The 26,387-nt window shown below is 46.2% G+C and overlaps 7 protein-coding genes across 7 annotated transcripts; 3 read left to right on the plus strand and 4 right to left on the minus strand.

Moving 5' to 3' along the window:
* Window positions 1-8,655: 8,655 nt before the first annotated feature.
* Window positions 8,656-9,090, plus strand: K441DRAFT_675784 (uncharacterized protein; the record flags this gene model as incomplete). The annotated part of the gene is made up of 1 exon (XM_067650890.1): window positions 8,656-9,090. One exon carries the CDS (start codon window positions 8,656-8,658, stop codon window positions 9,088-9,090), a length of 435 nt encoding a protein of 144 aa, XP_067505847.1.
* Window positions 9,091-9,846: 756 nt separating this feature from the next.
* Window positions 9,847-13,504, minus strand: K441DRAFT_607335 (DNA replication licensing factor mcm4). Its single transcript, XM_067645433.1, has 4 exons — window positions 13,083-13,504; window positions 12,135-13,022; window positions 12,012-12,083; window positions 9,847-11,964 (listed from the first exon to the last, which is right to left on the minus strand). Exons 1-4 carry the CDS (start codon window positions 13,429-13,431, stop codon window positions 10,187-10,189), a joined length of 3,087 nt encoding a protein of 1,028 aa, XP_067505848.1. The 5' UTR covers window positions 13,432-13,504; the 3' UTR covers window positions 9,847-10,186.
* Window positions 13,505-14,402: 898 nt separating this feature from the next.
* K441DRAFT_552396 (tubulin binding cofactor A) lies at window positions 14,403-14,878 on the plus strand (the record flags this gene model as incomplete). The annotated part of the gene is made up of 3 exons (XM_067643148.1): window positions 14,403-14,564; window positions 14,641-14,727; window positions 14,777-14,878. 3 exons carry the CDS (start codon window positions 14,403-14,405, stop codon window positions 14,876-14,878), a joined length of 351 nt encoding a protein of 116 aa, XP_067505849.1.
* Window positions 14,879-15,068: 190 nt separating this feature from the next.
* On the minus strand, window positions 15,069-16,168 carry K441DRAFT_552490 (uncharacterized protein; the record flags this gene model as incomplete). The annotated part of the gene is made up of 2 exons (XM_067643152.1): window positions 15,069-16,072; window positions 16,126-16,168. The coding sequence occupies 2 exons, from the start codon at window positions 16,166-16,168 to the stop codon at window positions 15,069-15,071; spliced, it is 1,047 nt and encodes a 348-aa protein (XP_067505850.1).
* A 473-nt stretch (window positions 16,169-16,641) lies between these two features.
* K441DRAFT_694890 (uncharacterized protein) lies at window positions 16,642-17,571 on the plus strand (the record flags this gene model as incomplete). The annotated part of the gene is made up of 1 exon (XM_067652763.1): window positions 16,642-17,571. One exon carries the CDS (start codon window positions 16,642-16,644, stop codon window positions 17,569-17,571), a length of 930 nt encoding a protein of 309 aa, XP_067505851.1.
* K441DRAFT_704384 (ubiquitin) lies at window positions 17,571-18,896 on the minus strand (the record flags this gene model as incomplete). Its single annotated transcript, XM_067653532.1, has 4 exons — window positions 17,571-18,131; window positions 18,264-18,346; window positions 18,418-18,472; window positions 18,871-18,896. The coding sequence occupies 4 exons, from the start codon at window positions 18,894-18,896 to the stop codon at window positions 18,044-18,046; spliced, it is 252 nt and encodes an 83-aa protein (XP_067505852.1). The 3' UTR covers window positions 17,571-18,043.
* A 2,920-nt stretch (window positions 18,897-21,816) lies between these two features.
* On the minus strand, window positions 21,817-23,788 carry K441DRAFT_714050 (uncharacterized protein; the record flags this gene model as incomplete). The annotated part of the gene is made up of 2 exons (XM_067653952.1): window positions 21,817-22,649; window positions 22,690-23,788. 2 exons carry the CDS (start codon window positions 23,786-23,788, stop codon window positions 22,102-22,104), a joined length of 1,647 nt encoding a protein of 548 aa, XP_067505853.1. The 3' UTR covers window positions 21,817-22,101.
* Between the last annotated feature and the right edge of the window lie 2,599 nt (window positions 23,789-26,387).

A 26,387-nucleotide genomic window follows, 5' to 3' on the forward strand; every position in this document is an offset into this window, starting at 1 on the left:
AATGCTTATAGGTAGTAAAGTAGCCGATTATATACTACTATAAAGATAACTTTAAGAAACTGTACCCTACAGACCCATAGTAAGGCTACTTAGTTGTCCTTACGCCAACCCTAGGCCTGCTAGGATTCCTAAAAAACGCAAGTGTAATATTATAAGACGGCGCGATTATAAAGCGCTCTAACCTACCCTAGATTATAATTCTCGCCCCTAGCTACAATAAAGTTAAGATATTTAGTAAACTAAAAAAGGACAAATAGCTGTAAATCCGTAAGGCTCTTAAGTGGACTAATAAGGAATAATAGGAGAATAATAATAATATATATCTAGTTAGTAAGACTCTCCTATTATACCTATAGGGTAAAGCTAGGTTTAAAAATAATTATTACCTTACCCCTAATATAACGGAACTATTAGCGCTAAGATACTTAACCTAATTCCTTCTAATTACTACGCGAAATTATATTACTATACGACTAATATGCGGGTTTATTACTATATAAACTAGTATATAGAAACACCTAAAGGGTAAAACCCCTAGATTGTATTAGAAATTAAAGAGTATAATATAGGTTGGGTGTATCCTCTAGGACAAATACCACCTAGACGCGACTAGTAGAGTCTTAATATTATTTATTAAGGATATAGTTAAGGAGTACCGTATTATATATAATTGCAGCCCTACTATATAGGGTATATTTGGTACGCCTAATAACGGGAACCTAATATAACTAATATGGTTTATTATAGCAGGATTAAAGAGGCCTAAGTAGAAAGAAGTGGATAAGTTAAAGGGAACGGAGTTTAAAGTACTGCTTAAGCTTAAAGAAGAAAACATCTAGCTAAAGAAGAAGGAATTTAACCGTCTTTATAAGGATGCGAAGACTAACCTATCTAAAGTAATAGTAAATAAGAAATTCGGCAAACTGGCTACATTTTTCTATATAGTTATTCCAACGTTTTAGATATATAGAGGGGAGTTAATACTCTGGTTTAACTAGTAAAAGCTTATCCCAAAAAATGGCTGTCTTAAATTAGTTATATTATAGGCCGACCCTAATAATACTAAGGTGGCTATAATTATAGCTATAGAGGACTAAGTAAGGATAGAGCAGAGGTGCTAATATAAGGAACTTCTAGCTATATAGGAGGAAGATAGCAGCAATCTAAATACTAAACCTAAGATACCGAAACTTACCTAAGCCAAGTTATATACTAACGCGAAAACGGTAGTAAGCGTAGCCTAGGTTGTCTAATACTAGGACTAGTATACCCCTATTATAATTAAGTCTAATAAGTCTAATAAGTTTAACAACAAACGCCTAAAAACTTAAAGTTGCATACTTAAGGACCCAATTATTACTAAGTAAACTACTAACCCGCTTAGTAAGGAGTTCACTAATATACTTAACCGCTATTTTTAACAAAATACAAAGTTCTTTAAAGCTAAAAAAATCTATAATTACGTTTATAACGAAAAACAGACAGATAGTTTAGCGTATAAGATTATTATTACTACTCGCTTACCTTTTATACTAGCTTATTAGTTTAATAGGCTATATAAAGAATATAGTAAAGATAAGGTGCTCTACTATATAGCCGGTATATCTAATATTAAGAAGGCTAAGGCTAGGCAAACCTTTAATACTAATAACTCTAAGTAGATCCTACTTTACACCTTTATATTAATTAGGCTAGCCATTAACCTATAGCGCGTAAATTATACTATTATAGTTAAGCTAAGCTATAAGCTCTCGGAGGTAAAGTAATTATTTACTTAAATAGATTAACAAGGATAGACTAAGCCCGTTTACTATAGTACTATTATAGCTAATTAGAAGTCAAGTATTAAGCAGAGGATATTAAAGTTAACTAAATTTACGTTGTTACTGTAGAAGTCGGTATATAAGGAGAAGGCCGATTTAAGCTTAAAAGTAGGCTAAGGTAAGAAGGAAGACACTAAGACTATTTAATGCTGGTAATAATTATAAGAGTATAATATAACTATAAATAGTTCCGAATACTATATATAGTTGCTATATAGCAAAACCTGTTATAATTATATAGTGGCGTATATACGGGCTAAGGGACGTGTCTTCTAGTAACTTATAAGTAGTAGCATAGCGTATATAGTAAACTTAGTTAACTAAAATATTTCTAGTATTATTATTTCTAAGAGAGTATTAAGCTGTATTACGGGACTAATACGCGTTATTATAATTTGGCTTATAAGCGTACATATATATATAAGCACGGACCTAACCCCTAAGCAACGCGTATATATACTACCTTACCTCCTATATAGATTTTTACGTGATATTAATTATATACTTTTACCTCATACCTTAACAGTTAGCTTATACCGTAATAGTCGGCTTATACTATAATAAGCGGCTTATACTGTAATAAGCTGCAGCTTATAGCACTGTTATTATTAAGGCAGCGTTTAGCCGCAAATTATAGCATCGTTATTAGCGGTGTAGCATATAGCCGTAAAATGTAACTAAATACGGCTAAATACCAAAATTACTAGATTAGCATAAACCTAACTTAAGATATTAGTAAATTTTTTTATAATACTAAAGCCTTAGCGATATTTTTATAGAGGTAGTAACTTTAATATTTATTAATAATATATAAAATATAAAATATAAAAATTATTAAAATTACTAAAATTATAAAATATAAAATTTATAAAATTTATACTTTTATGTATGCTTAGTAATTTTATAGTTAGCACTTAGTAGCTAAATGCGGCATTTATAATTAAGTCTTAGCATTTAGCTGCTAAATGCTAGGAAATACTAGAAATGCTAGTAAATGCTAGGAAATGCTAAAATGGCTAAAAAGTAAAAATAAATGCTGGTAAATTTTTTCCTGACGTAAGAGATAGAAATCCTAAATATCCTAGAGAAAGTAGAAATAAAAGAAGTAAGGAATAAAGAAAAGGCGAAGGACCTTTACTAGGGGTCCACTACCTATCTATTATATAGTATAATTGCGGCAATATAAACTACTACCTTATAAGGCCCCTTCTAGACAGTCTAGACCTAGAGAAATACTATATCCTTACCCTATAAGAGCCGTACTATAATTCCTATATATAATCAATATACTACCCCTAAGGATTCTAGCTCCTATATAAACTAAAAGCAGCTATACGCGTATACTTTATAATTAGTAAGGCTATTAGCCTATCCTTATAGTTATAGCAGGCAGTTAACCTAGATATTATAGTAATAACAATCTAAATATATAGGGGACTAGTATAAATTATTAATATATATAACCCTAGTATTATAGGGGTCCTATAAATAGAGAATATTATTGTCGGGAATGAGGTAAGCGGTCATTACGTGACGCCGCGGCACTAGCGTGGCGAGGAGTCTTAGGCTCCTCGCCCTCCCTTATTCTAATTAAGAAGCATTATTAACCAATATCACTGTAACCCTACTCAAGTAGTCGTTATTAGTGAGTCACCCTATGTAACTAACAATTATATTAGTAATAAGCTTACTAGAAACCAAAGGTATAAAGTCTATCCTATTAGGAGACATAAACCTCTACTACCCACGGTAGGGGGGTATCTATATCGCTGCTAAGCGATAGGTAAACTACCTACTAAAAGCTATAGATATCTAGGGCCTTAAGCTAGCTACTCCCCTAGGAGCAATTATATAGCAATAAGGCACCGCTAGAAGTATAATTAACCTTATATTTATAGACGAAGGCCTATACTAGAGACTTAAAAGATATAACCCTAAAGAAGAATAGGCACTCGCGTTAGACTATATCCCTATTTAGATATAACTAGACCTAGATATTAAGGCGCAATTAAATAGTAAAAGATATGTAATAAGGAAGCTTAAAATAAATAGTTTCCTTAATATAGTTAAACAATAACTTTAAGATTTAGAAGAAATCTACCCAATTCCAAATAAGCGAGGCTTAGTAGCTACCCCTAAGAAAATTAACTAAAGACTAGAAAGGATCTAGGCAGTAATTAAAGATAGGCTAAAAAAGTACTGCCCGATCTTAAAACTAGGCCCCTATACGCGATACATATAGTCCCTATAATGCGCGGTTCTTATTACTAGCTAATAATAAGCAAGAAGGAAATATATAAGTAGCTATAACCCTAAAGATAAGAGATAATATAAAGATATAAGAAACCAGTTAAAGAATACCCTAAAAAAAGAAGTAAGAAATAACTAGAGACGGTTTATAAATAATTATACCTTTAACCTAAGCCTCCCCTATAATAAGGGCCTTTGGGCTATAATAAAATAGGTAAAGAAAAAGGTAGGGCGCCTAGTAGAAGACTTATACCTTCTACCCCTATAAAGAGCAGAGGAGTTATAGGTCACTAATAACAATAATAAAAAGGTAAAGATCTTTACTAAAAGGTTCTTCCCCTAACTAGCCTTAGCAGACCTTAGTAATATTATAAGTAAAACACCGGCGACTTACCTATAGGTTAACAGCGATATAATAATAGAGGAAATAGCTAGAACTATTAGCCGCCTTTTAAATAATACGGCACTAAGACTAGATAGGATTCTAAATAAGGCCTTAAAGACTTATAGACCACTTATAGCACCTTGGCTTATAGATATAGCTAGAGCATACTTTACTATAGGCTACTATCCGTAACTTAGAAGATCTATAACGACGGTTATCTTATAAAAAGAAGGTAAAGTAGATTACTTAATCCTAGGAAGCTATCGCCCTATTACCCTAAAAAACACCCTTAATAAAATCTTAGAAAAGGTAATAGCGGACTATATAGCAGATACGGTGAAGGAATATACCCTACTACTATAAAGCTAAATAGGGGCAAGAAAGAACCGCTTAACACTATTAGCACTTACGCTACTTACTACCACCATTAAATCTGTATAGGCGATGCGAAGGGACTTTATAGTATTAATACTTAGCCTAGATATTAGTGGCGCCTATAATAACGTACCCTATAAGCGCCTCCTATATATCCTTAGGGTAAAGGGCTTCCTAGAATAGATTATTTAATTTATTTAAGGATTTATAGGCCAAAAAGAAATATTACTAGTCTTTAGCGGATACCAGAGCCCCCTTATTATAGTTACAACGGGAATACTATAAGAATTACCCCTCTCGCCTATACTCTTTCTTTTCTTTATAAGTAACCTACTTAGCGCCTTTAAAAAAGGGGTAACCTAGGGGATAGGCTTTGTTAATAATATAAACCTAATTATATATGGGCTAATAGCCGTAAAGAATTGCAGAACACTAGAGAAAGCCTATAACACCTATATAGAATAGGCAAGATAATATAGAGTCCAATTTTCACCAGAGAAATACTAGCTAATCTACTTTATAAAAAAACGCAACTAATCTATAGATCTCTAGTATATAATTTATATTTAAGGCTTTAGGGGCTAACTAGTTTAAGGCCTAAGGGTATTAAGAGTATATGTAGATAGTAAGCTTTAGTAAAGCGTATATACGTTATAAGCAGTCCATAAGGGCTAAGTATAGTATACTATAATATCTAGGATTGTCAATTCTATATAGGGTCTATGCTTTTAGAGGTTACGCCTACTATATATAGCAGTTGTCCGGCTAACCATAATATATAGATCTAGCATTTAGGCTATAGGAGAAACTAAAAAGAGTCCCCCTAAATTACTCCTTAAACTACTCTAAAAGGTATAAACAGCCTATATCTAGAGTATTATAGGCGGGTATAAGCAAACGGCTATAGCGCTACTTAAGAAGGAAGCTAATATCCCCCCCCTATAATTATATATCAAAGCTATAGTAATATAAAGGGTATAGAAGGAGCGTAACTTTAATGTTATAAAGTATATTAAAACACGCCTAAAGAAACTATGGAGGGACCCTAGGGTACTCTATAGGAGAACAGCCTAATAACCCTAAAGTAGGGGAAATATATTAGAGAAACTGGTGGAAAAAGCAGAAGAAAAATAGTGCTATATTAGGGCCCAGGCTTATATAAAGGAGAAAAGGAAACACGTAAGAGGTTAGTAAAGATAATAGTAAGAAAGAAATAGGAGCTAAAGTAGAGCATAAAAGAATACTAGGAAACTATTTACCGCGATATAGTACTGGTTAGATTAATACTAGAGAGGTATATAGGAGTTAAAGGTATAGAAGCTAAACTAGGTAAAAAGAACCTAAGCTATAGTATAGTTAACGCTATAGGGGGTAAATACCTAAGGGCTCTAAGAAGGCCTAATAAAGGCAGAAAATATAATAGTAATACTTTTAAGAATAGGAATAATAGGACTAAAAGATTAGCTCTACTAGGTAGGTGTCCTAGTAAGTAGCCTAAAATATAAATATAGATAGCTAAGATAGATACTAAAGTATATAATACTACTTTACCCCTTACGTACTAACTAAAAGGCAATACTTTTAGTAGCTAGCATAGAAAACTATAATACACTACTCTTAATATAGAAAGGTCTTAAGGCAGTTACCTAGTGGCTTATTAACTAAAATATACTAAACTAGTTCCGGGTTATAAAAGAAATAGTAATAAAAGGCAGAGGGGCGAGTAACAGGCGCCCCTTAATAACTCTACAGTAGTAGAGTAAAGTTTGCAATACTAGCGCGTCCGTAGGCTTATTACGGCAGCAGTGGTTCCTAAAAAGGTTAAAAAGTAAGGTAGTAAAGCACTATAGGTAACTTATAGGCGCTTCGTAGGCGCCTTATAGGCGAGTCCCTAAAGGCGGGGAGATAAATTATAGGGTTTTCTTAAATAGAGTTTTCTCCCTATATATAAATAAGGAGTAGTCCGTATAGGCCTAATAGGGATCTAAATCGGACGTTAAGCAATAAATAATAATATATTTTATTCTTATTTATAGTCCGTATATATTTTTAAGTTCCTTTTTAGGAAGAAGAGTGGACGAGCTTTAGATAATATTAGTAACTTAGTTAATTAAGGCACAAGTATAGCAAAAGGGTCGCGCAAGCCTATATAATTAGATTGTCTATAAACAAGGATTTAAAGCTAAAGAAAGGAAAGGAAATAGAGGGTGGCGCCGCTTAACGTTATATATAATCCTCTAGTCACGTAACAGCAATTGTTTAAAACTATATAAAACTGTCTGCAACTATCTATAACTGTCTACAACTATTTACAACTATCCACCAATATCTATTAGCTACAATCTACTAGTTTTTACTAGCGCCGTAACAGAAGCCTTATAGAGGTTGGTAACTAAAGTTTTTACACCTTCCTAATTAGGTAGTTATATTACTATCTACCAGAAAACCCCTTATAGAGCCTTAAAAATACTAGAATATATTATAAAATCTATCTAGGTATTAAGTAGATACTAAGAATATTTGAAATTAAGGTTATAGAAGCTTCTGCTAAAGTATAAAAGAACGTACTTTACGGTCGCATAGTTTTTAGGCGCCTCGGCCGCCCAACCGTCCAACCGTAAAGAAACCCCGTTAACTTCTAAAGCAGTAGCTTCTAGGCCTTAATTTACTTATTTCTTATACCTAAATAACAGTTAGATAGATTTTATAAAATATTCTAGTATTTTTAAGGCTCTGTGGGAAGTTTTCTAGTAGATAGTAATATAACTGCCTAATTAGGAAGGTGCAAAAACTTTAGTTACCGACCTCCGTATTAGCGCGCGCTTTAGTAAACTAATTAGCGCTAAACGTATTAAATATTAAAACTATTATAAGAGTTAAGATCTTAAGTATATTAGAATTAGGCATTAGCCTTATTTAAATTATAGTAAATTAATTAGGCTTAGTTATATTAGAGACTTAATCTTCTAGCCTTATGTAAGGCAGTATTGCCAGGGTGTACGGTAGGGAGCAGGTAAGCCGAGCATAAGTCACATAGGGAGTCGATGGAAGAGGACGATATGGTAATGAGGGTAGGCAATAGCCTCGTACTGAGACGAACCGATGGGGGAGGAAGGAGGCTGTAAGCCCGAGGAGCTTATAAGGGGTGGCCAAGGCCTAGCCGAAGGCTAGCCTTGGCAGCCCCTGAGAGCTCCCGGGATATAGCCGAGTAAGGGACCAAAAGTACCCTTACACCTTACTACTATATCTAATAAGTCGGGAGACTAGGCGGTACAGCAGTAAGGCTGCTAAGTAGGGCTATTTCGTGGCTAGAGGTATAGAGGTATATTTAAGGGAGGTAGTAGTAGTAAAGGTAGAAAAGGTGGTTTAGTAACAGCCTTCTTCTTTCTTAACTTTAGAGGCATAGTTAATAGTAATAATAAGAATAAGAAGTAAGAGACTCACAAATACACTAGTTTACCCCTTTTACGCCATCTAATGGTTAGTGCAGTAATTAATGTATTACGGCGTTGCCTCAACAACGCTATAAATGGATAACTATTGGATCTAGATCCATATCCACGCCACCAATGGATTAGGCGTGGATTAGTGGATTAATGGCTCCCAATCCAATCTCGATCTATCCATCTCTTACACTGGTGGCGGCTTGCATCGAGTATGGAGCTTTGCCTTAATGTGATAGCAACTGTGCGATGGACTTACCGGTCACTAAATGGTAAACAAACGCCTATGAGCAAATTTCCTTTATCACTTCAAGGCAATTAATCGCTGATCCTTACTTCTACTACCGATTCCGCTACTCCCTATTGTGCGGCTGCAACAATGTCAGGTTATGGGACTACTCTCGCCAAATTCATCTGCGACACTACAGAATTTGTATTTAATATCGAGCTAACACCCATTGGCGCCGCATCCTCCATTCAAGCCGCTGCTACCACGACCGAAGACTTCGGCTCATCCGCTGCCGCCACCACCCAGTTCTCAAGTGAAGCAGTGTCCTCGGGTCGCGTGACTTCAAGCCACGCGCATTCCTCGAGCCAAATCTCGTTCTTTTTCTCGGCCCAATCATCACAGAGTTCTAACAATGCAAACTCGCAGACCACTCAGTTGACCACTTCTCGATCTGTCGCGACTCCGTTGGGCGGCCAAACCACGCAAGCTACCACCACCGCCACGGGTGCTGCGGTGGTTCCTACTGGTGTTGCAATTAGTAGCGCAGCTAGCGGTATTGCTGCGCTTGCGCTTCTGCTTGCTTGATTGTGACCTCTTTTGACATGCAAGTATGCGACTTATCGAAGTATGATAATGGAAGTTGTACTGGTGATGATGATTTGGCGAACGTGAGAAAGGCATCTTCATGTATCATATATTCGCAGTAAATTTTGCTGCTGAACTTACATAGAAGTCAACCCCATTGAAATATTCCAGAGAAAAGCTCCAAAAGGCTTCAATGGTGCAAGACTGGCAACGCCAGACACAGCTTACTCGAGCTCTCTGAGAGGGTGTAGGTCCGCTAAAACTGATAAAGTACTCGGACAGTGATCCAGTGCTTTCCTTAACCTGGGGCTTAGGCCAACACAGCACGCGTGTTATGCGGAATTAAATACTTTGAGTTCAGATATCTGTTTTACACCTCCCTTGGCATGGTGTTTATCCTCTTCTCTCTGCTGATGATATATGTTTGCGTTCTTTCCTTCATTATCGTCATTTCTTAACTAAGTGAATATAATATGCAAAGACGTAATCCACCTAAGCCAGCGGACTGAGAGCACTTATTGTACGTGACTTGCCGGCGCATAAGCATGAGTTAATTAATGTGCTGAGGTACAGTTTCTGGATATTGTGGTTTACGACAATGAATCTCGTCCCTCCGAAGCCACAGATGATAGTATCGATGCTAAAGAGATGATGGTACAGCGGCAGGACCTCATCAAAATTTTGAGCAACTTCTCAAAGCCGCAAAGCTGCCTCACTATATTTGTGCACACTTTTTAGAAGGCGAGGTATTAGCGTAGGGCTTATTGCATATATCTCTACTGTCGTCTAAGTTCTCCCATCAGGGCGGGACAGTTCATTAGCCTGTTAGATAGTATCAAGCTCCGTTCAAGACCTTGGCGCAACTTTCACCCTTTTGCCAAAAAAAGTGCTCACATACTATACGGGCCTGTACAATGCCTTTATGCTAGAAGACCACGATTACTCTCACCAAAAAGACATAAACGACATGAACCCATTGCCTAAAACAGCCAAAGAGGGGACTCAGCCAAAACCTGTACACCTACCCCATACCCTGCCACTCCCATCCCAGTTCCTCCTAGCCACATCAAAAATGATGATAATTCTTCATGAACCGTTAAGACCACGCAATCACCCTCTTGACCACCCTCCTCGGCCCCTCACCACTTACCTGCACCGCGCCCTCAACCTCCGCGGCCCTCAACGCCTCCGTAAATTCCTGATTCTCCACCTGCTCACTGGCATTCTCCCTGATCCTCCTCACTAAATCCGAAACACGTACCGCAGAGCCCGCCCCACCCATCTCATCCAGCGCGCTCAGCACCGCGCGCTTGAGATCCTCCTTCCTTCGCCTCTCACCACTGCTCGTGCCCTCAGTCAGCAAGCCCATATCGATGAGTCCAGTCCGGGCATCCGTCGCCGCCTGCTTGAGTGCCGACTTGATCAGCCGCACCGCTTCATGCACATCGTTTTCCGTGACCTCCTCCGACAACCGCATCTTAGCGTGCGCCTCTGCTAGCCGGATCATGCTCTCCAGCTGACGCGTCGTGGCCGTAATGCGGCGTTCCTGCGCGCGGACATCGGCGCCTAGCGCGCGCATGGCGACGTAGGCGTCTATGAGCGCTTTCGAGGCAGAGGATGAGAGTTTCGGGTGGATGTTGGCGCGAGCGTAGGAGATGTAAGCGGTGAGGAATTCAATAGGCAGGATTTCGTTGGCAGAAGCATTGTCCGGCGTATCTTCGAGGTACATGCCTACAAGATGGCGGGCAAGGCGGCGGTCATTTTGCTCATCGATTCTGTCGAGGACGAGGTAGACAAGGTCGAAACGCGAGAGCAACGTAGGAGGTAGGTCGATGTTTTGTGGAACGGGTAGATTGGGGTTGTACTTGCTGCCGACGGGGTTGGCGGAGGCAAGGATGGATGTACGGGCGTTGAGGGTGGTGATGATTCCCGCTTTAGCGATGGAGACTGTTTGCTGTTCCATTACTTCATGTAAGACGGAGCGCGTGGCTTCAGACATCTTGTCGAATTCATCGATGCAACAGACGCCGCCATCAGAGAGAACAAGTGCGCCTGATTCCAAAACCAATTGCCGGGTCTCAGGGTCACGAGTTACATATGCCGTAAGACCAACAGCGGAAGAACCTTTACCGCTAGTGTATATACCGCGAGGAGCAATTTTGTGGACGTATTGAAGGATTTGTGACTTCGCCGTAGATGGGTCACCACAGAGGAGGACATTAATGTCGCCTCGATACTTGGGACTACCACCTTTTTCGAATGATTTGTTAGTGCCACCGAAGAGCTGCAGAAGAATTCCCTTCTTGGCATCTTCCATTTCGTAGATGCTAGGAGCAAGGGAGCGTGAGAGAAGGTCATAGACATCATCCCTAGCAGCAACCTCCTTGATCTTTGCTTCCTCCTCTTCTGAAACTTTTCTAGTTTCCTCGATGTCACCAGCTGCTTGCTCAGCGAGCTCTTCTTCAATAGTTGATACATCAATACCCATTCTCTTTTTATCAACCTTTTGGATATGCAGCGCATCGACATATGTTTTGAAGATATTTTTAACTGTACGCTGACGCGGGTTGATACGGACTTGGTTGCATTTGAAGATGCCAGTAATTTCGACTCTATCACCAGCCTTACACACATCTACAAGCTCGTCATACGCGCAGAGTGAGACAGAATGCGGTGTTTGGCCATCAGGCACGCTGTCTGGAGTTTCTTGGAGCTTGATTACTTGCTTGTCCGCAAAACCAGAACGGTTGTGGACAATTTGCATCGAGTTCGCAGACGCGCACACCGGTCTTGGACATGCTGTTGGCTCAGCGATCTTGCCACGATCAATGTCGACTTTGACGGTGTGATTACAGACCGCACAACGGAAGAAGGCTACACTATATCAGATCTAACCTACGTAGTATCTTTGGGAAACTTACCATCTTTCATATCTGGAATGATAGGAGTTGTGCGGATAACGAGACCTTTGACGCTGACCAACTTATCCATATCTATCCCAAGAATTAGCATGTGCTAGCCAAGATCTATATCATATTACGTACCACCCGGATTTAGCTCTCGCAGGTTAATAGTTTTATCCAAGCCAAAAGGCCTGACTCTATAGGTTTTCGCATCAACTTCTCTGACCAAATCAGGAATATCCGTTACTGCAGGTGCCGGGGAAGGACCCCCCGGAGTACCAATATCAGAGCTTAGCATAGGAGGTAGAGAGCTTGAATCTCTAGGCCTTTGTCCTCGCGGCCCCTGCTGTTGCAACCTCATTTCATTCATGCGTTTCTCTGCTAACTCAATCATAACATCTTTCACTGCCACGTCCATAAGGGGAATGATCTCGTTAGGAAATGCTTGAAGCTGATGCCACAGCTTCCTCGTTGGAGGATATGCCTTCAGATTGCGTGCATCTAGATTTAGAGGAGTGACTCCTAGTTCGAGCATCATCTTCATCATATCAACGTACTCTTTCGCCATGCCTGGGTGATCAGCAGGTAAGTTGGAGGCCTCTTCAAGTTCTCCATCCTGGGTCATGCGGTACTTCTTCTGGAAATTTAGGAGGAAATCTTTCATAGCATTCATCGAATCAACAAGGGAGACATTGGTGCCCCAGATGACCCTAGATGAACTGCCTCCTAGAACATCTGCGTCTGATGTGTCTGGGTTCAGGTTGGAGAATGTGGCTGCTTCGGATGGCGGAGCTTCATGTACAGACATGCCATTCTCGTCAACAAAGAGTCTTCGGCGCCGCGCGGAGCTGGATCCGAGGATATCAGAGTGGATGTCGCTACGCCTTTGGCGAGCTGAGGTGTCTGATGGACCTCCAAGGGAGGATCGGACGAAAAGCGCGCTGCTGCTACTTCGAATGTCATTCGCACGCTGCGCATTTGCAGCACGGGTGGGGCTGGAGCTTGAGGCATAGCGAATTGGGGAAGAGTCTAGTCAGTGAGTCAGCGCCAGTGAATTTGTTTTATAATGGGACAAAGAGATGAAAATACCTCCAACGCCTTGTCCCGAAGCTCTTGGAGTCCTATCACCATCTGTACCCTCCGTCGGTTGTCCAAGAGAGGAGCTGGCGCCAGCGCCATTCGCTGCCCCTGAGCCATTAACCGGAGATGAACGAAAGAAAAGAGGTGACGAAGCTGCTACATTTGACTGTAATCGCGATGTTCTCGGCGTAGCTTGAGACCCAGATCGCTGCGATGCATCGGAAGCCTCAGAGCGCAACTGCTGGTCCGCGCTTACTGCAAGGGGGCTACTGGAGGGTATCTGGGAGTTTCTGGTGCTTCGTCGCGGGGTAGCCGATTGAGAGGTGCGCTGAGAGCGCCGTGAAGTCGGAGAAGACATGGTGAAGATATTCTTCCAAGGGAATGCGGGTTGGCGTTATGTTTAGGAGAGGATGGGTGTAACAGGTGGGACGGAGATGCAAAAGCCAGCCTTCTGTCGCGACGCGACTTTTCGCGTTTTCGCACTAAAGCGCCTGCATTAGCGCTATAATTTCTTGGCATCAATTTTAACCACAAATCCACTTTCAAGTATGTGTTTCATCTAATTGAGTATTAACAAGGCTAAGCATCGGGAGCGGTATGGCTTCGACTGGTATTTATATGAATTTCATTCACATAGAATCTTCACCTTACTCCAGGAAGCAGCTACACCATTAATAAGCGTTTCTTGTGCACAGCTTTTTATATTCAAACTCAAGCCCAGCTCCCAATTAAGACTCATAGAGGTAATTTCAGTTAGCATGACCTTGCTGATATCTTTTTAAGGCCAATCCATAATTCTATAAGGCTCAAACTTTTTTGGGCAAGAGCTAAGTAGCTTCTCGAGCTGATGTTATACTTCAAATTTCATGATTTTTTATATTCGGAGTATTCTCGTTTCCTTCTGTCAGGTAGTGATAGCCTTGAGGATTCACGAAGTCGAAAGAAGCCAAAGAAATAGATGACTAGCGGAGAGAGGGCACTCCAGATGTTCGACAGAGGATAGCTTTACCACAGACGCTACTCATTAGAAAACCATGTCTTTCTTCTTTTCTACCTTAAATTTTAGCACTCATTCTATTAGTTGCCAAATGGAGGTCCCATGCTTGCTCAACTCGGCTTGGCTCGCGCTAACCTAGGGTGGCAACGCTGGGCCGCTAGAACGCATCAAACTAATCGGCCAGCAACAAGAAATCACCAAACAACAACTGGCAGCAGAATCCGAAAGCTTTTGTCCGTGAATTCCTCAGGCGACAGTAAATGCACTATTTCTCGTAAAGATAAATCGTCAAGCTCTTCTCAAAACAATAGCCATCACAATTCATTGACATCATGGCCCCTCCCTCAAAACTCACCGTTGCAGCTTCGTCAGTCTTGCGCCTGGTCAAGGAAGAGGCGAGCTATCACAAGGAAATGGCGCAGCAAGAAGCTCGTATCAAGAAGCTGGAGGAAGGTAGTGCAGAGGAGAATGCGGAATATCTGCTAAAGCAAGAGGTAAGAAACGTTTAATAAATTTTATACCCCGCTATCATGATATTGGGCAGTAATAACACGGGATTGCAAACTTTAGCGTCAAGCTCTGGAGGAAACGAAGAAGGTTCTACCATCAGTTCGACAAAGAATTATTCAAGCAGTCGAATCGTTGGAGCAGCAGCTTGTAAGTCATATAAACTCTCGGTGTGTACCTCAAGGCTCATGCGCACCAGGAGAACAACAAAGATGCTGGCGGTACTGCACCAACTGAGGAGGTCACTAAGGCGACAGATGCAATTGCGGAGGCCAAGAAGATCATCAGAGAGATCTCATAAATTTCTAGGATGGGTGGCTAGTTCAGTAGTACATTATGCAGATACCAGAGAAATTCCATTTCCAATATCCCCATTTTCAACGCCCTACGCCGCGCTATGCAGAAATGAAAATACGTAGCATAACAGGGGCAAGGAGTCTGCAAATCATGCCATTTCAAGGGAAACACCCAAAGTGCTGCCATAAGAAAACTCATGACGTGTCCATCTTGTCAGCCGGCCCATCATCTTCCTCCTCCTCGCCTTCTTCAATCTCCGAGTCATCATCAGCTCGAGCATCTCCAGAATTTGCTCCAGAGTTCGCCATATCCGTGTCGTTTCCGTCCTCCTGCTCTGGTCTTGAAGGAGATGGCGCTCTACTACTACCCCTTGAAAGAGGAGCCAGGCGGCCCTTTGGTACTGCAAGCATAGAAGATCCTGAACCTTCACCCTCGTGGCTGATATGCATCGGTGTCGACCCTCCAACATCCGGCCTCGGCGTTCCAACAATGCTTGCCTCTCCTCTGGTAGTACTCCCCTCGCCATCATCGGCATCTTCACCCCCATCCATGCCCTCTTTCCTCTCCGCTTCCTCCTTCTCATCTCTGATAAGCCTAAGCATCTGCTTCCCCTCCTCCACAATCCTTCCAAACTGATCTCTCCGCTCCGTCCACGTTGCCGCATAATCCCTACTCTCCTGCTCCAGCTCCGCAATCTCCGCATTAAGCTTCTCCAACTGCGCATCTTGGTCCTCGCGCGGCCTCAGCATGCGATTACTCGTGATCTTCTCTGCCAGCTCGTCGTACGTCTTGCGCAGCGCGAGCGTCTTCTGCGCCTCCTCCAGCTGCGCCCGCAGCTCGACCGTGTTCTCGCGGATCGCCTGCGCCGTGTCCAGGATGCGCATTTTCTCGGCCGCGTACCGCTCGCGCTCTTTCTCGTTGCTGTTGTGGATCAACTGCATGCGCACGATGCTGCTCTCGAACGCCGCGAAGTCGAGCAGCATGTCGTCCTGCCATAGCTTACGGCGCTCGGCCTGTTTCTGGCGCTCGACCTCCTGCGTCGCGGCGGCTTCATCGATCGCAGAGGCGTCCGGTGGGGGAGTTGGGAGCGCGGTTGGCGAGGTGTTGATGAGAGAGTCTGGCTTGAGCAGACGCGCGGTCAGGCGCTGGAAGGGCTTTGCTTCAACAGAGAGGAGTCGCGCGACGTTGTGGATTGCATCTAGCGGAGGTTAGGTTTCCGCAAGTACTCCTTGTATCTACCTTTCTACGCACCTTCATCCGCCTGGGCCAGGAATCCATAATCGTACGTGACCATGACAGCTTCGCCTTACCTGAGTCAAGCAATATTCGAGAGGAGTAGAGAGACAATGGAGCGTTGTATTATCGACAGTAGAGAGCAACCAGTGAAGGTCTATAGAATTAGAGCGAACGTCCCTCACCGCCCGATTCTGCCGGCACGAGGCTGGGAAACGTCAAGAGATCAAGGCGCTGCTGAGTGAAAGCACGGAACGATGCCAAACTTGAATCAAACTTCAGTTGTGCCAATAACAGGCTAGGCTATTGTAAACGTTCAATTACCATGGCCCTTGTTCCGACCTCCCGTCCTGAGAACACATCCACACCCACGACACACTGAATACATTCAATACCGTAATCCGGCCATACAGCCGCCGTCCTCAGCTCCGAACTACTGCAAGTCCATGCCGGACATAGACTATACCTTTTAAAATAGATCCTTCGCTGGAAAGCCCTCTATTGTCCTAGAAAATCCACCAGACACCGCCCAAGATGCCGGCTCCCTCGCTTTTCGATATCGCGAAGCGCCGCATCATCCAGAACATCGAAATGCTGACCGACGTCGGCGACCTGCCATACGACTTCCTACGGCCGATCCTACTGAAAGTCGAGATCCCGGACCAGCTGCGGCTGATCGAGGAGAACTCGCCGCAGATCCAGGGCGAGGACGGCGAGATCTGGCTGCGCTACATCAAGCGCGACATCCAGAACTGGCAGAAGAAGCCGCACCAGCCCAAGGAGCCTAAGTCATGGTGGAAGGTCTACCGTAAGCTGAAGAATGACGCCGAGGCGGAGAAGCAGGCGCAGGAGGATGCGTTGAGGGCCAGTCTGAAGGCATTGCAGGACGATAAGGCGACGAATAAGACGATGATTGTCGATGCGAAGCTTGGGTTCGATCCGACGAAACGGCGCAAGGTGCCTACTCATAGTGGCTTTGTGAGTGGCTTTGGTTCTTCGAGTATACCGACGAAGAACGCGAAGACGGCAATTGACCGGCTAAAGCGGTCGATGTACGAGCAGAAAGTCGCACGGCCAAAGGGCTCCTTAATGCCCACACATTTACTTGAAGAGAGGAAGGGGAGAGTGATGACAGCGCCGAAGAGTATGGTGGAGAGAATTCAGACTGCGAAGGAGCCACCGAAGACTATGTTGGTCCCTCGAAAAGGATCGTTTGGCCATTCCCTCGGGGGCTCTTCAAGCCAGGATGACAGTGCATTGGCGGCTAGAGAGAGTAGACTGAAGGCGTTCACGGAGCCTCGATCTGCCATCGCAACCTCACCACCACCCAGGGCCTCGTTACCGACAGACAAAGCGTTCAAAGCACCCCAGCTAGCGTCAAGACCTTCTCCTGATCAGGTCCAAGCGATAAAGCGGAAGCGTCCTGCACCGAATATCTTCATGCCTCAAAAGAAGAGGGCGTGAGAATGATCTATTAGCAAGGAGGCGTTAGAGGACTTCAGAGCTTTCCCTAAATCATTCAGCACTCTGTTAAGCTCCCCGAGGTCATCCATCGGTAGCAAAAACTGTTGAATGATTTGTATGACCTGGATATGGAATTAAGGAGAACGGACACAACTTTTTTTGGGGAAACTAGGCGTGTTAGGAGATAACAAGGCAGAGTTTAGAGCATTGTATGAGCATTTAGCATTTCCAATTTCCAATGAATCAAGCCCTCTTAATTCCAGTATCTGAATGTCCGTATGTATAGTAGCAAGCCAGAACAGCCATTCCGTATCCCCAATTCAACGCCGAAATGCCATCATCATCCGCCCCCCTGGCATATGCACAAATACAACCCAGACATGTCCCTTCGTCTAAGAAAGCCCGTCCCATATGCCCCACTCCATGATATCCCAACCCCGGCTTCTGTGAGAGACACAGTTAAGGCACGAAACTATGCCATCCCGCCCCGCAGCGCAAGCACCAAGTGCAGTGTCGCACCCCCCTCGAGGTTGTATTCCGAGGCGGTCTTGTCGTCGGCCCTGCAGCAGATAGCATCAGCATCCTATCCCAAAGCCGCTCCATTGCCATTCCCATCTTGCATCACATCTTCCGGACTCTCTCCCAGCCTAGCACACCCAATGGCAGCAGTCAAAGAAGAATAGAAGACGCACATCTGTTTCCCGCCGTAAATCAACCTCTGCTGCGCAGGCGGAATCCCCTCCTTCTCCTCGACGCGCTCTTTTATACGTGAGACCTATCCGGGATATCAGTCGTCCACTACTCTCCGAGGAAAGGAGAAAGATCATGACAAGGAAGGCGATTTACTTTGTAGTCCGGCTCGATATCCAGCTCAATCTCCTTCCCCGTAAGCGTGCGGACTCTGTGCGCGTTAGCTGGTACCTCCGAGAAACCTCACAGAAGGAAATAGGAGGGAATTTATAGCAAATGTGCAGATAGAAATGGGGCGAAAGTTGTGTGGAACAGTAATAGTGGGGCTGCGGGGTAAAGGAAAGTGTGGCCTACTTGATCTGCATGGCTGCTGTCGCTGGTGCTTAGTAGTGCCGAAGGTATAGGATAGTACTGAACACTGGACTTTGAAGTCAGAGGAGTGTGGCAGAGGTGTGGAAGAGGGATCAGAGACTGGTGGGTAGATTTAAAGTTAGGCAGACAAAAAGGTGAATGTCAGGCTCCAGTTTTGGTGGGGCGGGGGGCGTCCGAGCTTTTTGCGTGCTGATGTTGAGTCAGGGTCCCGCAAGAGCATTTTTATGAGGCAGCAACGGTTTTGAAGGGGTGGTAAGCCGCATGATGATGGAGTTGATGTCGGAGTAGGGTAAGAAGGAGTCGTCGAGGAGATGATTCGATGTGGGTTTGTCGTAATATTAATTCATTTGAGCGTGATGAGAGTGAATCCTTCCAAGAAAGCGTACCTAGGAGTTCCTTCAAAACAATCAAAAGCAATCTCTGTTCCTGCACTGTCATCAGAATCTCTCTTCCCATCGACTCGTCAGCTTCCCTTCTTTACTGTTTAGTAAAGCTACGCAAGTCGTGCTATGTTCACTAACCACCGCAAGACGATTCTGATAAGGCCTCACAACATTTAATTTAACATTTCCAAACAGAAAAAAATCCGTGCAAGATGCTCATTTCCACCCAAGAGCTGCTCCGTTCAAGCTGCTTGCTTCTACTTTCAGGAATATTTATTCTTTTAGGTCTCCTACATCGCCTTAATCCACTATTGTCAACACAACATTCACCACCCCGCTCCTCTTCCCAACCCCGTACAACTTTCCAGCACCACTATCCTCAGCCCAGACGACCCAATTCCAGTTGAACAGACACCAACCTTCCACTACGAGCCAGTAACCCGCAATTCAAACAGAAGATTGCCTCTCCACCACCCCTAACGCATAAAAAAAACACCATACTATGAGAGGAAGTAGCCACATAGGGAATCGTCAACACTACTGCCCGCCCACTACACTGCCCAAATTTCGGCTCTCTCTACAAGGACGAAGGCATACAAACGCATAAACAAACAGCGTCGACACAGGGGAGACGAACCAGCCGTTTCGCCAACCCTGCTATACACCCACTATCTAAATATCCACCCTGCAAGCCTCATCCAAGTTCCCCATCCCAACCTCAACAGTAAAAGAGCAGCTAACGAATAGCCAGCCACAAAAGCATCCATGATCACTACGAAATTCCCTCTGTTTTCTCGACCGGCCGACCTTTCCCACCTCCCCAGCCGACCTCGACCTCTCTCGACCTCTCGGCTACCGCCCTTCAAATTTTACACGTGAAGGATTACTCGCATGGCGCCCTGCTATACCATGTGCGTAGCTATAGCCTCCGATGACCACGCTCGTATTCGCTCGCTATCGTGCGTTACGAAGCCCAACACGGTCTCCAGAGCTAGTAGACGAGCGTGGCGTCGAGCAGCGGGCCGATTTCGTCGTATCCCATCATGTACGCTGGAACTGAAAAACGCTGATGAACAAAGATGCCGTAGACGAGAGTTGGTAATAGACGAGGAGGACAGGCTGCCTCGTGGCAGCGGCTCAACAAGCCACCGCCGTGGTATCGCGTCTGTTGGCTGTTTTTGAAGACGCCCTACATGCGCACCCGCCCGTGGCGTCGGAGGCATTTGCTTGTGGGCTTGACACCTAATTTACACGATAGCCTAGGTGGCGGTTAGCGAGATAGCGACAGCTAGTTCACACGACGGTGGGCATTTCCTAAGTCACCGCCTCAACGATCTGTCTCTCATCCGTATCGAAAACTTTCTGAGCAAAGCCACCGCGCAGTGGGCGCTAGTACTGTCACCGTTACGTCGTCCTAGGCGCATAGTTCAGTGAACAGAGTAGGAGACGTCACAGTTAACGCAGCAGCAGCAGCACTCTCATCTCAATTAAAGTCTCTCAAACTTGCAGCAGTGGCCGTATTAGGCCCTGCCGCTTCTAACTCGATTCAATTTTTAAGCCGCTTGGGAATTAGGTAGCCAGTTCCCTTTCCTTCTTCTGCTTCGCACTGCCTCCTCTATCCACCCTTGTATATATACAGCCGAGGCTATAGCTATAACTATGCCTTATCACTGCTCCCCACGGGCGCTCCCGCAAACTTTCTCCGTGACCTAGAAGCCACGGCACATAGAAGGATCAAGCCATCCTAAAATAGGATACACGAATGGTAAACAGTGAAGATAAAAAAGAACCAGTCCAGATACCGGTACAAGTAACCCAGCGCCCCCCGGTACTAAACGAACTAAAAAAGAGAGCTAACATGTAGAACCAGTCGCGAGTAGAGAAGTCAATCAGATATCCCAGATATCGCCCACACGCAGGGAGAGGAAGGGTCTCTGGAGGCCCGTTCCGCTCTTTCAGACCCAGTCCAAGTAATTTGCGCCGGATAATTATGAGATGCATAACAGAAAACCGCAGGCATAATTTAGTAGTAGATATGAATGAAGCAGCAGCGCCTCCGCCCTCCGCCCAAAGTTTAAATTAAAAAAAAAAGAGGCAAGCAGTTTAAAGCCAGAACCGTCTCTCAAATGCTGAACAGAACAAAACGAATGCTAAACCAGACCGCGCGATCAGGGTCGCGGGGATCGCAATTCGAGAGGGTTAAAAAATACAACAAGTTCGAATAGAATCAAATCCAAGCTGAACGCGTGGAGCCTAGCAGCCCTTCCTATCCATAGTAGAGGAAAGTTCTCCCGCTGTGGACAGAAATAATCTCCGATTCTCAGCCTATCGTACAGGGAGAAAAAAGTTTAACTTGCAATCAAACGAAGTGAGGCGTGCGATATTGCCCGGCCCATTGCTGGATTGCCCCATAAATGCAAATGCACAGAAGAGCAGAATGTGGAAGTAAGCCCGTTCTAGTGGAGATTTCTCGTTCAGGGTCTACCCTCCACTGCCTGATTGGAGCAAATGAGGGCTGACGAAGCTTACTCTACTGTTTGCTCACCCCGGGGATCGACGGGGTATATAGTAGGCGTGCGAATGAAGGATGGAGGTTCAGGTGAAGGCGAGGTGGATGAAGCGAAGTGTATCTATCTATACCGCCCAATAAAGATGATTTCGAAGAATCGGGTATATGTGTTGAAACCAAAATAAAATGTTGGTTATAAAAAATATGAACGGAAGAATGAGATATAACAAGGATTAATAACAATCAGCATAAAAAATGACAAGGAAGCCAATTAGTCCAAATTCTTTTCGTGAGATTAGCAGTATGCGGCAGCAAAGCAGTAAATAACGACGGCGTGCGTGTAGCGGGTGGCGGGTTGGTATTGGCGTTGCAGAGTGGTCCGTGAGGGCTTGTTGACGATGGTGGAGAGAGTCGGGTGGTGTTGTGGAGCTCATCTCGCTTCTTGCCCGCAAAAATGCAATCGCCTTGGGCCCCCAAGTCGCCCTAAGGCCCGGAGTCGGCGTTTTGAGGCTAAAATAAACACGGAAAATATTATCGTGGACGGTTTCTGCAAATTTAAAGCCTCGGCTGCGTGCACTACTGCCCACCCGCTTCCCGTTTCGGCGAGCCTGGCGCAGACCCTCGCTCCGGTCCAGCCGAATGCTGTAGTTGCGCAGATTGTCGCGTTTCACCTTGAATTACCATGGTGCCCATGGGCGTTGGCGCCCGCACTTGCTGCTGCCCGCCTCCGTGACCATCATCTCGCTGCTGCTGGTGCTGCTGGTGCTGATACTGCTGATGCTGCGCTTGGTGCTGCGCTTGATGCTGCTGGTGCTGCTGCACGTGTTGCTCCGTGCTGACCGCTGTCGCCTCGGTTTGCGCGCCACTTTCTGCCCGTCCATGACCTGAAACCGTCCCACGTCGACTTAGAGATCCACCGTGGCCCTCGAATCCTCGTGCCGATGCGTCGCTGCGTGCCCGTGCGTGCACGCGTCGAGCTGGCGTTGATGCAGACGACGATATCTGCGAGAATGACGGTGAGGTGTATTGAGGCGTCGAAGTGGGGGGGGGAGCGGCTTGATGGGCGCCTTGTGCTTTCCGCTTCTTCGGCGAGCTGGTGTAATCTGGGTCAGACGCATGAGAGGCTGTATGATGAAGCGAAGGGAATTGGGGCATGATATTTACCTGACGGCGTAGCAGGAGGATTCCCGCTAGATGACCCTCCTCCCTGGGATGTCGGTGGTACCCAATGGTGAAAGTAGATTGATGGGGATGACGACTGTTGCTCTTGCGATGTTTGCGACTGCTGCTGGAGGGCGTGAACGCCAGCCGGTGCCGTAAGAGGTTGCTGGATGTGCATCTCGTTGGTGGTGAGCCTGGGAAGCTGTGACTGAGCCGGTGGTCGTGGAGCTGACGTAGGGGCGCTGATATGGCTTGATGTTTGCGCTGCTCTTGCCCTACTCGTCGGAGACAAGCTTCCGCTCGTGTATGCCGACGATGAGAATGCCCCGTGCTGTGGTGGTTGTGCAGCTAGAGGCTGGCCAGGTAGCACCGACGTCGCCGAGAGAACTGTTTGTGATGCCTGTGGCGTGACGCCGTACACGCTTGGTTGGATTTGGCTGATCAACCTTGTTTCTCTGCGTAGCTCAGGTGATACTTGAGCTGATCCAAGGGCTTGCTGTTGCTGTTGTTGCTGTTGTTGCTGCTGTTGCTGCTGTTGTTGCTGCTGCTGCTGTGCGGCTTGCTGGAGTTGAACCACATATTGCTGTAACCAGTCCAGGCTTATGTTTACGAGATTCCCACCCCCGATTCCAGCGAAGATCATGGGCACAAGGTGCGGTGGGATACCACCTTGCATTGATTCCCGAAGCATCGACTGTTCGATCTTCCGCTGTTCCAACCTCAGGCCCTCCTGCCTCGTCTTCTCCTCCTCTTGCTTCCTTTTGTCCTCCTCTGCTTTGGCCATGAGGTAATTCCTCATGGACTCTTCGGCACCTTGCCACTGCGGGGGCGGAGCTGGCATCTGGCCGCCGTGCTGGCCCATCGACTGAGGCATCGGATGCTGTCCCCGGCCTGGATCGGGCAGCGTCATCGCCGCCGGCGGCGGGAGGCCTCGATGAGGCGTGCCCATAGTGTTGGGTACACTGGCCGGCAGTGATCGAAGAGAACCGCCGTTAACCTTGGGTGATAATCGTGGGGCGGAAGAAGGAAACGGCGGAGAGTAATCATGAGGAGTTTTGAATTCGAATTCCGACTTAGCTGGTTGGGAGAGCGTGAGCAACATGAAGGCTGATATTGTCGGTGGGTAGGGTCGACATTGAAATGACTGGAGGAGATTTTCAACAAAAGTCCAGAAAGAGATGGACCGACATACTTAAGAGAGAAGCTTTTTGGGAGCAACGTTCAGCCACGGCCCCAAGCATTCAACCGTTTGCCTTCAAGGCTATTAATGCTTGCAAGACACGTCTGGTTTGGGAGACGTGATCCGCAGGCAAAAATGAGGCTAGACGGTTAGGCGGTGGTCACGGTGGTTTGGTTACAGGCTGCAGTGCCGACGATCTCGTCCAGCGGCTCGCGTGGGTTGGTATGGGGCTGGTTTGACCTGGCAGACCACTTGCGGGCTTGAATATGAGCCGTCAGGGAACAGAGCAAGTAGCAGGGCAAGTAGCAGGAGAGGCTCGCGGGGCAAGATGTAACGAGTGTACAAGAAGGGAAGAAAGGGCCGGTTGGGGCTTGACAGCAGCGCGAAGGAGCGGAAGTACCACTGACCAAGTCAACCGGCGCGGCGCCTGGGGAGCGTGGTGGAGGGAATGGTGCAAGGATGTGCATGAGGACAGAAAAAGTCGCCGTCAGCGCGCCCTGTGAGCTGGGAGGGACCGACGTTCCTGGAGAGGACTCTCCACCCACGCTGGCTCTGTTTCCCAGTACGGGTCTGTGGCGCTGAGGTCGCGGGGCCTACCTACTTTTGACGTATCCGCCAGTGCTGAGTGTGGGCCGGGCCAAGTATAGCCCGTAGCAAGGCCGTGGAGGGGTGCCCGAACTTGCGTACATGGCCAGCCGCCTGGTGTCTCTACATGTAACATATTGAAGGAGCACACTGGAGCATAAGGTCACGGCGGGGCGAGCGAATGCGCTTTTTGATGCTGCCCATCGTTACCTGATGTGGCGTCGCGTATCGATCAGAACACCAGCAGCAACAGCCACTTTGACTTGCAGTTCAGAGAGAGCGAGAGCGAGAGCGAGAACGAGACAGAGCGCGCGCCGCTGCGGGTGTTGCGCTCTCTTGTCTCTGTCTGTCTGGTTTGTCTGGCGGCGGTGGTGGTGGCTCGCCGTGTCCCGCCGCCCGTCAGTGCCCGCAGTGGCCGTAGCTTCTTTTCACTCTGGGGCTGGCTGCCGTTGTCGCGCGCATCGTTGGGACGCTGCTGGGCGCCAGTGCCCTTTCGTTCCGCCTGTGGCTGAACCGAGGCTGGGGTAGCCAGTTCGTAGAATTAAAGGTACCGTGAGCTACCTGCTAGTATCATTCTGCTGGGAGGCTTGTCTTGGGCACTGCTGCTACTGCTACTACTGTGGGTGCTGGGGGGCAATATGGGCCTGACCATGGACCGTTCCAAGGTCCCCCCCCATAGAGCAAGAAAGCCAAAATGCTAGAGGGACCCAGAGAGCCAACGAGCCACTCCAGGGCCACGACAAGGGCAGCCAGCCCCAAACCGTGGCCCAGGACCAGTTGGCAGGGTCAACGTTCGGGAGGAAGCGAGGACGCAATCTCCAGAAAAAGCCCTACCGCACGGATCACGCCCTCTTTCGAGGCCGGAAAGCTGGTTTAAGGAAATGAAGGGTCAGCGCAGTGTCAGACCTTTGGTGCCCGCAACCCAGAAGGGGCATTATCGAAATGAAAGCGCTTTCATCGCGTATCAACACGAAACCTCTCGAAAGGTCTCCCACGGCCAACGGACGTGATAATGATGCCCAAAGCGGAAATGAGAATGCAGTCACCGCAACCGCCACCGCTGACCAACGGCGGGGCGCCTCTGGGTGAGGATATACGTCCGTGACACCATGTCAACCTGACAGCCCTGAGCACAACTTTCCCGTTGATCGTCGACGCATCAGACGCGTCAAGGCGAACCGCATGGCGAATCGATAGAGCAGTGATCTCCGCCGCTGGCAAAACGTTACATAGGCCCTGAACGGGCTAAAGGAGGGGGGGCCGCTCCAGTGACTGATTAGCTAACTGGCTCACTGAAGGGGAATGGGCTGGGTGAACGATCGAGAACTATCACGCACGATCGCCCAAGCTGCCTCGTGCGTGGTCGACGCCGAGTGACAAGGAGTGGAACTGGTCGGGGCGACGGCTGTGGCCAAGCCCTCCGAGTGCAGCCAAGTGCAGCCAAGTGCAGCCAGGTTAAAGCCGGGGTGAAGCCAGGCCTCGACTTACCCAAATGAGGGGCCGTTCGGTTCGGGTTGCGCAATCACCGAGCACCCGGCTCTGGTTCGACAATCTGCTGCGCTGTTAAATTTCCGTACGAGCACTCGACCTTTGGCTCGGTGCGACGATCTAACTGAAACCCGTGGCGTGTCCAGATCAGGCGACAAATCGTGACTACGAGGGCACTGCGAGATTTGGCCGTCGCAATCTAGGCGCACGCCATCGCCAACAGCTGCACCTCTGGTCAAAACCGCACCTTCAGGCCACAAGCGCTGCGCACCGAGATTGCCATGGCCACAAAATTACTGAAGATTTTGGTTATCTGACGGCACAGCCTTGGGGCTACCTCATCTGCCAAATCCGCCAATCTGCTAATCTGCCTGCTAATTGGCCACACAATCTCATGAGGCTTGCTCGCCTGCGGGCCGTTTTTCCTTCTGGGTAGCTGTGGCTGAGG

This window comes from Cenococcum geophilum (genome assembly GCF_001692895.1).
Source record: "Cenococcum geophilum 1.58 unplaced genomic scaffold K441scaffold_13, whole genome shotgun sequence".
NCBI classification, from domain to species: Eukaryota; Fungi; Ascomycota; class Dothideomycetes; order Gloniales; family Gloniaceae; genus Cenococcum; species Cenococcum geophilum.